The 13636-nt window shown below is 35.8% G+C and overlaps 1 protein-coding gene across 1 annotated transcript; it reads right to left on the minus strand.

The window, feature by feature from the left end:
* Window positions 1-5329: 5329 nt before the first annotated feature.
* LOC135198811 (uncharacterized) lies at window positions 5330-11715 on the minus strand. Its single transcript, XM_064226778.1, has 5 exons — window positions 11613-11715; window positions 10402-10445; window positions 8486-8632; window positions 6706-6876; window positions 5330-5879 (listed from the first exon to the last, which is right to left on the minus strand). The coding sequence occupies exons 1-5, from the start codon at window positions 11634-11636 to the stop codon at window positions 5867-5869; spliced, it is 399 nt and encodes a 132-aa protein (XP_064082848.1). The 5' UTR covers window positions 11637-11715; the 3' UTR covers window positions 5330-5866.
* Between the last annotated feature and the right edge of the window lie 1921 nt (window positions 11716-13636).

The raw sequence follows: 13636 nt of genomic DNA on the forward strand, positions 1-13636 counted from the left end.
GTCCTAACTGCGTTTATAAACGCAATTTAGTCTGTACACTTGTGACCCGTGCCTTTAACATTTGTTCAAATTATTTTAGTCTTCATTCAGAATTTCAGTTTATAAAAGAAATGCTTCAAAAAAACGGTTTTAATAATGTTTTCATAGATACATATGTTGGTAAACAGCTAGAAAAGTTATTGTTCCCGAAAGTTCCCATTTTAAAAGCCAATAAAGCAGTACTGTATTTTACCATGTTTTTCTATGGCAATAAGAGTTTTTCTGTTAAAAATAAACTACTAAAACTTTTAAGAGAATTTTATCCTCAAGTTAATGTTAGGGTAGTGTTCAAGCCTAAGTATACTATTGGTGGTTTGTTCAAGTACAAAGACATCGTACCCCCAGAACTACAGTCTCATGTTGTATATAAATACGAGTGCAATTGCTGTAATGCAATTTACGTGGGGAAAACAAAGCGCCAAGCACGCGTACGATGGTTTGAACACTTGGGAAGATCAGTTAGGACAAACAGGCTGTTAGCAAAACCACCATTCAGTGCCATACGGGATCACGCAGAAAATAGTGATCACCCTCTAAGGTTAGATTCATTTTCCATTCTCTCTAGTCGAGTGGCCCCCATGGAGCTGGCAATAGTAGAAAGTCTCTACACATTAAAGTTGAAACCTTCCCTCAGTAACAACGAGAGGTCCACGGAGATGCTGTGTTTTTAAATTTTTAGTGTGTATGTTTGTATGCCTTCATGATGCAGGTATTTATTTTTTTTAATATTGCTTCCTTTCCCTTTTTTATGCTTGTACATTACTTTTTTTATTATACATACAATGTAACCTTTGTGTAACATTTCTTCATTCTAATGATCGATCGTAATTTAGTGATTTTTAATTTTTTTTTTCTTTCTGTGTTTTTGTATAGACCTGATGATGGAGACAGTTACTCCGAAACCGGTAGTCATAAGAAAATAAAGGATGTTTTATGTACAAGTGCTGGTTTTACTCTTTCTATATATATATATATATATATATATATATATATATATATATATATATATATATGGTTTAATATTAGGCTGCAGGTCTAGATTACGACGTGTTTTGTAGATAAGACTCTTAAGTGAATGATAAGGGTTGAGTGCAGCTTGATTTAGACTAAGAATTATATATTCCGTTGTATGCTATACTATCCGGTCTTCTTTCCTTATTGGAAGGGCTGGCCCACCAAACATGATATATATATATATATATATATATATATATATATATGATATATATATGTATATATATATATATATATATATATATATATATATATATATATGTGTGTGTGTGTGTGTGTGTGTGTGTGTGTGTTGCATGCATATATTAAAGAAAAAATAAGCCTATCATATTTCCTTTTTATTTTTTGATTAAGAAATAACTTAATTTATTATTAAATTTTGTCATATTTGTTTTCTTTCAAAGTATGATTGATTTTTTAAATTTAATGTTACGATGTTCTTAGGTCTCACCCGACTAAAATAGTAATAACCTTTGTAAAATTGCTTGCATTATGCTCGTTTACGATCAACAAACCCATACGGTCGTTTGAGATCTCGGAACATCGTCTGTTGGTTGACGAAGGAAGTAAAGGCTGCCCCGTAGTTACTGATTTCTTTCAGTTGGAGAGTTGACCGGTCGGTGTGCACCAGGACAGTCAGAGAGTCAGTTGGTGGGTGTACACTATTACTTCATCCTGATTCATTATCAGTAATATATGGCAAGCTAAAACCTTAGCGGCCGAGGATGGCTCATGGACTTGGACGTCAGAATGGCAGCAAGCTTAATAACACCTTTTTTCCGAGCTACGTATAGTCCATTCCACCACGGGACTTTGGAATCTCACTTCAGCGGATCGGGACTAATGAAGATGTGAGTACAATGAGTTAATGCAAGTTCAAGTACTGTCCGATCATTAGTTTAAAGTTTTTTCCGTATCAACTTTGATCCCCCATCACGCTCATTAAATAAATTAAAAGGACCTAAAGAATATTTAACATCAAATTTATTATTATACATCAACTTAAATTTTATTAAGCTTAATAGCCTATCTCATTATTCAGTGTTATCCGATAACAAATTTTTTTATTTCTCTTTCATTTGTTTTTACGTAATTCATCAAATAGAAAGGGCTGTCGAATAGTTAAGAAAGGGATGTCGACTAGTTATTTTTCTTCGACGTAATTTATACACGTGTTGTAGATTTTTTTCGACCATTATAATTTCTAATTTGCTTTATATGTAAATAAATTCTGCATATAAAGTATTACTGACCTATAATCTTTATATCGATAATTTTTATCGTACTTATTTGTGTTGTCAGGTCCTTGTATTTCCCTTGATAATTAATGGACATCGGGAGGAGGAAGTTTGCTTCCCTCACTTTTGACGGGTTCCTTCTCAAGACGGAGGATCCTGTGCAGTGACTCAACTCCTTTCACGCCATTCCTTCCTTCGGAATAACTACAGTTTTTCGTTATTTCATATATAGATAATTGTCATTATTATTAATAGTTAACTATTTTAATCATGTCTTGTTAATTGTTAATTAAATATAATTTGAAGCCTAAAATTGTTTATTTTACGATTGTTCCATACATTAATTTTATCAAATATATATATATATATATATATATATATATATATATATATATATATATATATATATATATATATATATATATATATATATATATATATATATATATATAATCATTAAATCACTTCGGGTATCTTTATTTAAGATTTTCTGATCGTGATTAGCGTTCTGTTGCTGTCATTAACATATTGTGGTTGATAAAGATACCTTATCAACTCAAATACACAAATTCGTGATTAAGAAACTGAGTATACTGAGAGTTTGGCCAAAAGGGGCAAACGTTTCCAGCCTTGCATCACCTCAGTAAAGTTATCTGAGGCGACTCACAATTTTTTAAGCAGCAACGGGAGAGACACATCTGGCAACCCTCGAACTTCTAAATCTAGTCTATAGTACTAGATCCACATCACCGGTGCGTGTGATGTCTAGACCAGTCCCTTACGACGCTCCTGATTGGCTGTTGATAAGCCTATCACGGGGCTGAAAACTTTGTCACTCGAGAGTTCATATAGGCAGAATGTATATTCCACCTCTTCTGAGGGATACTTTTGAAAATTCGTATCCCTCAGGAGAGGTGGAATATAGATCCTACCCATGTGAACTCTCGAGAGAGACAGAGTTCCCAGCCCCGTGATTGGCTTATCAACAGGCAATCAGGAGCGTCGTAAGGGACTGGCTTAGACATCAGATGCACGCTTGATGTGAATCTACTATAGTATGTGGTGCCCTCCAACGAGATTTTTTGGCCTTATAACAAGCACTGGGGCAACTGAGGCCATTCAGCGCTGAAAGGGAAATAGACAGAATAAAGTTTGAAATGTGTGACAGGAGGAAAACTTCAAAGCAGGTGCACTATGAAACAATTGTTAGGAGAGGGTGGAAAGTAAGGTGGTAGAAAGAAAATATGAACGGAGGTACAGTTAAAGGAATGAAAGCTGTCGCAGCTAGGGGTCGAAGGGACGCTGCAAAGAACCTTGAGTAATGCCTACATTGCACCGAATGAGGTGCACTGTCGGCACTAACCCCTATGGGGGACAGCAACTTTTACACAATAGTAATTTCAACGTAAACGGTTTCGTCCGTAGAAGACTCATATCGTCTCTCTCTCTCTCTCTCTCTCTCTTCTCTCTCTCTTTTTAGATGATAGGTAGGATTGGTGGGTAAAAGAAGAATAAGGGCAGTTAGCTAGCTAACTTCATATATTTATCGCAATGAACCTCAACCATTATATACTATTAAGAAATGTCTTGTGAAAAACGTAATATTTAGACTTTACTTTGCAAATATATTGCAAAATCATTATTCTAACAGTTAATGTTAAGGTTAAAATACGAAAACCGCAACTTTATCTAAATAGAATTATTCTATTAAGAAACAAAATTTAAAATATGTAATCTGTACAATTCGCGAGGTTAATAGAATGAAATCATTATTGTAATATGTTAATATTAAGGCCATAGTAAGATATATTGTACCTTTATCCAAATAAAATTGTGGCTAAGCCACACTTTTCATTACTCTTACTAATACTTAACTTTTTAAAGTAATGCCGTCAACGCACCTCATGCGGTGCACTGTGGCGTTACTTAAAGTTCTTTGCAGCTGCAACCTCTTTTGTTCCCTTTACTGTACCTCCTTTCATATTCTCTTCTTCCATCTTACTCTCCACCCTTTTCTAACAATTGATTCATAGTGCAACTGCGAGGTTATCCTCCTGCTACACCTTTTAAAGCTTTTACTGTCAATTTCCTTTTCAGCGCTGAATGGCCTCGTATGTACCAGTGCTTTTGACCTATATTCTATATTCAAATCAATTCAATTCTAAACTATTCCCTACCATATCACCCTCATGTTGCACATTTTGTTTAGCTCCACATAACGACTTATTCAGCCATTTGCTTTAGCTAATGTTATGCAATTACCTTCCGTGAACCTTGTGATCTTCTGCTGTTTTTCCTGATGTCAGTATGTCCAAGCTGAGGATAATTCCTTGGAAATCTCAGGACTGGGGACATTTGATAAGTAACTGCTTTGGCTCATTTGCACTGACAGACGCCACAGCAGACTAAGTGCTTCCACAAGAGATTGTGTCCAAGTTGATTGAAGTTAATATTTTTCTAGTTTCAGTAACTTCTGACCGAACACAAAGAAAGTCCTGCTTTCTCTCGTCATGTTTTCAATATTCAACAACAGCAGTAAAGTTAATGTTTTATGTGGGGATCTTCTAACCCCAAAAATTTGATACATTGGTTCGTGTGTTACTGTTAAATTCATCTTGGAGTACCTTACATATGCTATATTGCTCTCATTAGTTTAAAATCTTTGAAATATTGGTGCGTGTATTACTTTGTTTAATTCAATCTGGAGTACCTTATATATGCCATATTGCTCTCATTAGCTTAACCTTTGAAATATTGGTTCGTGTGTTACTTTGTTTAATTCAACCTTGAGTACCTTACATATGTTATATTGCTCTCATTAGTTTAAAACCATTCAAAATATTGGTTAGAGTATTACTGTGTTACATATGCTATATTGCTATCATTAGCTTAACCTTTGAAATACTGGTTCGTGTGTTTCTTTGTTTAATTCAACCTGTAGTACCTTACATATGTTAAATTTGTTTAAATTTTCGAATTTGCTGGACAGCCACAGTTTCTACGGCTGATGAACACCAAAAGGATAAAAACAAAGCAAATCGGGCTCTTATATTTAATTCAGAATTGTCATACATCAGTACACTGCGTCAATTTTTATTTCACAGAATGCAGAGGAAGTTGCTGCTGCCTACAACCTGTAACTTACAAAGTTACAGATATATACTGTTTGTAATTTTATCATTAAGCATTTGCGTATCTAGGGAAATGTCTGGTGTAAAGGAAAATGTTTACGTGTGATGCACTGGAAAATATTCCGTACTAAATCTTGGAACATTTTCCGCAAGTCACTTTTGTGGATTGAACAGAATCTTGGCAAAAAAAGATGTGAATGTTCTGTTTATAGAATAAGCTATTAATAATGACATCGCATTGTTTGTGATTTCCTATATATCTTTATTATGTCTTTACGATGACAATTGGAGTTCGTGTGAGGCATCACATGAAGATCTCTAAAGAGTAATTGCGATAAGTTTTGAGATATTGTTCAGTGGAATAGTAAACGGCGGTCTTTGAGGGATTGATTAACATGTCTTTTTCTTCTACTTCTTCTGCAGCGGACTCGTGTGGGACCAGTTTTAGTGTCCATATCTGAAAATCAATGTAATATTTCAATCTCCAAATCCTTAATAATAATGGCTTCAACTTCAAAGCTAGGAAATTTCGTCAATTATTAAGCCTACTTTAATAAAATAAAAAATAAATAAATAGAAGAGGGAGAATATAGTACATCATTTAATCCCCTCAGACTTCATTGGTAATTGTTGAGCTATACAATTTGAAAACTTACGAATCATTTAGAGGGATTTCAATTGATAACAGGGGAGAAAACGAGGTAAATCATTTTATGGCAGTGGAGGATATCAGTTATCAAGGCGTACAGTTTCAAAATATGTATAAAAAGTGATTAAAAAATAGTTAACGCTTAATTTCATCGACGAGTGAGAATAAATCACGATCTCTGAAAATCGTGGAAAATGCTTTTGGTTTAAACATTTTTTTATTATTATCATTATTCCTCGGCGAATCATTATTGTACCCAAAAGATTCATAAGATTTAAATTCCACAGAAGATTCATATGATTATTTATTGAATGTCTAAGAAGAGAAATGTTAAATCCGTTAACTTGACATTAAATTCCTGTGGCAAAGTAAATATGTAACTAGAAACCTTATGAGACTGAAGGACAGGCCATGAACGTTATGAAAGACTGACAGCGAATAAACTTCAGATAAGACTGAATGGCAGACTAACCCACATAAAAGACTGACAGAAAGACCCTAAACCTCGTAAAAGATTGACTGGTAAACTCTCCAGCTTAGAAGAAAAAAATATAAGTCTATTTCTTAACTCATGAAAATAGGCTCAAGTTGCGCCTATGGCTCTAATTCAACCTTATAAGAGCAAACTACTCACCCTCCTCCACCACCTCCATGTCCTCCTCCTCCTCCACCACCTCCATGTCCTCCCCCTCCGTATCCTCCAGCTCCTCCCCCGTATCCTCCGCCGTGTCCTATTCCGTAGCCGTAGGAGAGGCTTCCTCCGAAGTAACCACCGGCGTAGTGACCAGAGGGCGCCACGAAATAGCTAAGGACGAAAGTGGAGTTGGAAGGATCAAATACGTAGCAAAGTCATGTCTATAGTAGATTCAGATCAACCGTGCATCTGATGTCTAGGCCCATCCGTTACGGCGCTCTTAATTGTCTGTTGATAAGCCAATCCCAGGGCTGGAGTCTTTCAGTCTCTCTCGAGAGTTCACATAGGCAGGATGTACGTTCCACCTCTCCACCTCTCAGCCAATCAGGAGCGTCGTAAGGGACTGGCCTAGATATCAGATGCATGGGTGATGTGAATCTACTATAGTATCTATGACAGGGGTTCCCAAACTGCGGGTCATGACCCCATGAGCCTTTTTCTGGCGATCATGGAGGACCCAAGATTTTGAGGAAATTCTTTATGATATTTAGGGATTTTTGTTAGTTTGTTTATAATATTTAAATCAGTCCTTGTTAATAAACAGTAATAAGCATTTTTGTTTATTATTATTGTTCTCTCTCTCTGCTGTGATTAATCTTTAATGTAATGTTTAAAATGTATCTGCGCCATTGGAAGTTAGTACACTTTCAGAAGGCCTACAAAGGTGGGGTCATGGTAGGTTTGGTACCACTGAAAGGGGTCACTTCCTGGAAAAGTTTGGGAACCACTGATCTATGAGCTGTCATAAACTACTTGTTGAGGATTTGTATTGCTATGATGTTTAAAAAAACAGAACTCACAGTAAAACTACGATACATAATGTATATAGATAAATAGCAACAAAATTTGATATCACTTTATGGTGACCCTCCGCATTTTAAGGGATTTAACTTGTAATGATAGAAGTCCGACTTCAGAATATTATCATTGCTACCCGAATCAAAGTTAAGAGACAAAACATTTTTCATTCAAAACGAATCATATATTCGATGTTTTTCTGTTGGTACATGATTCTCAGACCAAAGCTTTGCAGCCTTCTTTTTTAAGTGTTAATCAAGAACAACATTCCCATGCAAGAGTTTCTCGTCATATTGTCTAAAAACTTTCTTAGTGCTCTCAAAAGACTGTATTTGCAAACTATCAAAAAGGTACCTTTGATTTTAGCGTGCCAGGAGGCCTGTGTCTGACAAAATGAATGATTAAGTAGTACACATGTAATAAAGGATGTATTGATATTTACTCTTTTCCTTTCTAACAAGTTCTGTGTTACCTCTACCTTTCTGCCCCCTTAACCATAATCCTCTCTTTTTGCTAAGTTGTCAGTTGGCTAAAATGAATCATCTATTCATGTTCCTGCAGAGAATTCCCATTATCGACAGTCTCCAGCAAGGGGGTTGTGCTTTCAGTGTACCTCACGTGGTGCACTGCAGGCATTACTTTAGGGTCTTTGCAGCGTCCCTTCGGCCCCTACCTGCAACCTCTTTCATTCCTTATACTGTGCATAGGTTTATATTCTTTTTCTTTCGCCAGACTTTCCACCCTCTCTAACGATTGTTTCATAGTGCAACTGCTTTGAGGTTTTCCTCCTGTTATACCTCTAGAACCTGAATGACCTCATAGATTCTAGCGCTAGGCCTATGACTTAACTTCTATCTTCTATATTCTATTCTATTCTATTGTCGGCAGTCGAAAATGCTTCTGTCTTGCAGACATGCCTTACCTTGGCCCAATGTAATGGGTCCCACCGCTGCCGTATCCGATGCCACCACCGCCGCCGTATCCGCTGTAGGCATTGTGGACGCCGGCGTAGATGGCAGCCGAGCCGCCGTACCCTCCATCACCGCCATGATGCCCATACCCCACTTGGCTGAAACGGGAAGGTATGATAAAAGGGGGAAAACTGTAAAGGAGGGAGGAATAGTGCAAGAGCTAAAGTGTTATTAAGAAGGTAATGCCGTGTTTTGCTTTATTTATTGTCTACGGGAGTTTGACTCTGATACAAAATTTAATGTACTAAGTTCAGGCCCGTACCGAGGGGGGAGGGGGGCGGTCCAAAACAAAATTTCTGGAAGTCCATATTTTCTGTGACTACTATTTCATTAAACTGTACTTACAAAGTAACAAATGATTATTTTTTTTTTCCTAAGTCAAAGTGTATAACAACAAATAAAGTAATATGTATGTTATCGTTAACATAATAAGTGAATCAGTCAATAAAACTGAAGACATATTCTTGAATTTCAGTGCAAACTTTCAACATTATAAGTAAAATTCTGTTAACCAAATTCAGTACTTTGAATAACATCTAATCGGGTAGAAGGGCATAGACCGCATACCCAATTTTTTTTCTTAATATTATAACATAACATTTCCAAGTATTTCATCTTGTATATACCTATATATGCAATGACATTTATAGAAATGTCCAAATTTGGGAAAAACGGCCCTCCCCCCATAAAAAACTGTAGGTACGGGCCTGAAGTTTATTAACTTGTCGGGAGCACAATTTCAAAATGACCAACTGAGATAAATAAGTAAAAAGGACGTATTAAATATATTGTTTTTGTTCTCATTTTGTACAGATGTTGTGACGCCAGATATAATACACAATCAGTCAATCTCATTTTGTAAATGAGATCATATTTTAATACCAATCACTAAGACAGGGAAATGTTATCTTCTTAGAAATATTAAGGCAAAAATATGAAATTTGTACGTATCTCTGTGATGATGCCATACAGAGATGTATACAATATCAAACATTTTGTCAACAAATTATCTTTCATTTGTTTATTTCTTTCACCATAGTTCCTCGTTGGATAAGTGAGTAACGTGCTCGCCTATCAATTTGGTAGTACCGAGTTCGATTCTCCACTGCCAAAGCGGAATCAGAGGAATTTGTTTCTGTTGATTATAAATTCATTTTCGATATTATGCGGTTCGGATCCCACAATAAGCTGTAGGTCGCGTTGCTAGGTAACCAATTGGTTCCTGTTCACGTCAAAATATCTAATTCTTCGGGCCAGCCCTAGGAGAGCTGTTAATCAGCTCAGTGGTCTTAAACTAAGATATATTTAATTTCACCGTCGCTTCTCATTATAGTTTCAATGGTCAGAAAAGCCATTGGCTTGTTGTATAAACCAAAGGAAAGTACACACGCCAAATTAAAGCGCAAAACTTGTCATCCATAACCATTTCTTCATAAACTACAGCTTTCCCTGGAGAGAATAAATTCTTAAATTTATTTAGATTGAATGTTTTCAAGTTTACCCACGGTCTAAATAGAACAATGGCGAAGCTAAATTTTGCCTGTAAGGGTTCTTTGGTATTAGAAATTACGACTTAGTAATAATTTCGCGTACCTGAGAACATTCGTTGTTGAACCTAATAAGTTCAACGGTTGGTCTGACACAATTTCCTAAACAAGTGGATTATCTTCTCGTTCATTCATTAATTGCATATTCTTAGGTTGCATAAGCAATTGCACATCATTATAAATGGGTGTGAATACATACTCATATTTGATAAAGACCGCAAGTTAATTGTATGTACAAATTTAAACAAATTGAATGTTCCATTGATTTCAGAACGTACCATTACACGGGTATATACTATATTCAACAGATATATACTTACGGGACATAGCCGGCGCTGACTGCCACAGCTCCGAGGATAAGACTCTAAGGAAAAAGAAAAATATGCAATTTATTGCAGACTATTGTAAATTCTTTCTAGATTGATGAGCTGAAAATTAAAGCAGAGGTAAGTGTAACAAACCAAAGCACTGCCTACTTACGAGCTTTCCAAATAAACCGTTAACAATTGAAACTGTTTGTGTGTGTGTGTGTGTGTGTGTGTGTGTGTGTAGAGAGAGAGAGAGAGAGAGAGAATTCTCAGAGTATAATAGATCTATTCAAAGAATGTTCTCAAGAGAATCGCTCCCAAAACAATTCATTCGAAAGCTGAATACCTGAATCGCGCCAATGAACGAACTGCAATTTTGACAAAGTTTCGACCAAGCTGAAAAGGGCCATGAATAGCAGCAAGGAGGTTAGACTTACTGACCAGCAGCTCTCATGAACGCGTCTGGACGAATTTCTGTGAAGTCGAATTTTTCTTTGTTTTCAAATGTGGAATAGTAATTAATTTTTATACGCTTCTTTAAAGCTTTTTATATTTAGCGTCATTCAATTGAGAATATAATTGGCCTTTCTTGTAGGACGTTCGATCTCCAATACTGCCCGATAATATGTGAAATCTAAAATTAAAATTTTCAGATTTACTTCGACACTTTTTAAGTTTAAACTATTAAAAAATTTTATTCAAAACAGCTATATTTTCCAACTTGGCAAATAGGCTCAACGAATTGACATTTCCAAGGAAACTATCTGACCTACAGGATGTTATTTCATTAATGTTTATTTAGTAAATGAATTCTCGTGTACCGAAAGTTGGGAATGGTCAAAACAAGATTACGCAGTTTAACATCTATGTATCAAAGCAAAACAAGAGGATGGAAGAGGAAGAAGGAGAAAAATGAGTAAAATCATTTACTATAAATTTATAAAACAGGATACGTCTCGAGTATATAAGGCCCATTAAAACATTCTGGTTTAAAGCCAAGGACTATATTTCGGTGGACTAACTTCCACCCTTATCAAGTACTTGATACGGGTGGAAGTTAGTCCACCGAAATATAGTCTTTAGCTTTAAGCCAGAGTGTTTTAATTGCCTTTTAGACTTGAGATATATATATATGTATATAATTTATGTGTGTGCGTGTATAATGAGAAAACGTAAAGTTAAGAGTAGCACTTATTCAGCTACAAAGTATCTTTTTCACTCACCAACGCAAAGGTTTTCCAACTCATGGTGGCGATCTGTGGCTGAGAAGCAATACACTGATGGTTCTCATTTCGGAGAGTGGAGTTTTATACTCGTTGACTCCACCCCTTCCAGAAAGGCCTTTTGCAGTCCAGGCTATTGTTTTGAGTAATGCTCTCTCTCTCTCTCTCTCTCTCTCTCCTCTCTCTCTCTCTCTCTCCACACTTTTTCACCATATTGTCTCACAGAATCATTTGTCTGATCGGAATGTGCAAAGAGTGCAGTTTCCTCTCGTTTGTGCTGCCACTTTTATCGGCATTCCGAGCAAACTGGATTAAACCATAATGTTTTATTCTTACTATTATCATTAATATGTCAGAATGCTTTTTGAAAAATGTCTCATAATGGTATCCTCTTTCATTGTTTTGAAAAGCTGTAAATATCTGTGTATCCATCGATGAGACCTTCTCTTTCTTAGGAAGTGTCTTGGGTGTACTGAGAGCATGTTGAAAGTAGTATAAGCAATTTTAAGAAGACAAGATTGATATTGCTGACTTTCAGTACCTCCGACTGCAATTATCAATCATTTTGTCTTGGATACCTTCAATAAATTATTAATATACAGCCGGGCATCGTAAATTTATTCCTGTGTTGCCATTTTTTTATTGTTCTGAAATAAGTTATCCGACTGGCATGAAAAATGGCATTTACCTAATAAACTTTATTAATATTATACTATTTTCTTTTTCCCACATCCCAATTCCTCTTCCTTCTGATACTGTAGTTTTTTTTTTTTTTTTTTTTTTTTTTTTTTTCAACAAGACTTTCGTCAAGAACGACGATTTGGTAATCCCCTTTCGCATCTTAGTAAAGTCTAGTGATCCTCTCTCTGGGATTCAAAGCAAATGAAAATCGATGGTCTATAGTAGATTCACATCAACCGTGCATTTGATGTCTAGGCCAGTCCCTTACGACGCTCCTGATTGGCTGTTGATAAGCCAATCACAGGGCTGCAAACTCTCAGTCTCTCTTGAGAGTTCACATAGGTAGGATGTATGTTCCACCTCTCCTGAAAGACGTATCCTTCAGGAGAAGTAGAACATACATCCTACCCATGTGAACTTTCGAGAGAGATTGGCTTATCAACAACCAATCAGGAGAGTCGTAAGGGACTGGCCTAGACATCAAATGCACGATTTATGTGAATCTACTATAGCTAGACATTTCCGAAGCGCAAGACAGGGTCTGGCGAAAGGTCTGTAGTTAAACAGAGAAAATGCTACGTTGCACTTTTTTTTTTTTTTTTTTTTTTTTGCCTCACACACTTCCAGTCATTCCAACAATGTTTCAGAAATTGCAATTTTACTTCGTCTTCACTCTCTCTCTCTCTCTCTCTCAGTATTTCGGACCTATTTCCAAAGATAACTATAATTTTTACACGCAATAACTTAGGTTGACAAAAATTCTTCAATATTATCAAATAAGCTGTATCAGTATTACCGGTCTCTCAGTCCAAAATTTGCTAAATAGCCTTAAATACAAAACAAAACACTAGACTAAGGAAAATCAGAGGTTACATTAGACTAAAGAAAATTAGAGATTACATTCCTGTTGTCACTATAAGACTAAGAAAAATCAGAGATTACATTAGACTCAAGAAAATTAGAGATTACATTCCTGTTGTCACTATAAGTCACATCTCTAACTACTCTGCGGTCAGTTAAGTAAACATTCAATAATAACGCTGAAGACGATCAACCAACCCCCATCTTTTCAAGTTTGAAAACAGGGTCCTTATGACTAACACGGACAAACGCAGTATTAAAGTCAGGGCAAACCATTCGAACTAAGGACTTCTGTAGATACTGGATTTTGGAAGATCATCACAAGCACCCAAGCCACTATTTGCCTTGTGTCCTTGCGTAACCAGTCACTCCAAACATCAAAATATTCAAAGAGAAATATATATATATATATATATATATATTTATTATATTATATTATATATATATATATATATAATATATATATATATATAAAAGAGTTC

The sequence above is a fragment of the Macrobrachium nipponense genome, chromosome 23, assembly GCF_015104395.2.
Source record: "Macrobrachium nipponense isolate FS-2020 chromosome 23, ASM1510439v2, whole genome shotgun sequence".
NCBI classification, from domain to species: Eukaryota; Metazoa; Arthropoda; class Malacostraca; order Decapoda; family Palaemonidae; genus Macrobrachium; species Macrobrachium nipponense.

Coding starts and splice junctions, on each gene's coding strand:
- LOC135198811 (XM_064226778.1), bottom strand. CDS start 11,636: ATGAGTTGGAAAACCTTTGCGTTG. Junction 8,633..10,401: donor GTCAGCGCCGGCTATGTCCC/GTAAGTATATAT, acceptor TTCCCGTTTCAG/CCAAGTGGGGTATGGGCATC. Junction 6,877..8,485: donor ACCCATTACATTGGGCCAAG/GTAAGGCATGTC, acceptor TTTCGTCCTTAG/CTATTTCGTGGCGCCCTCTG.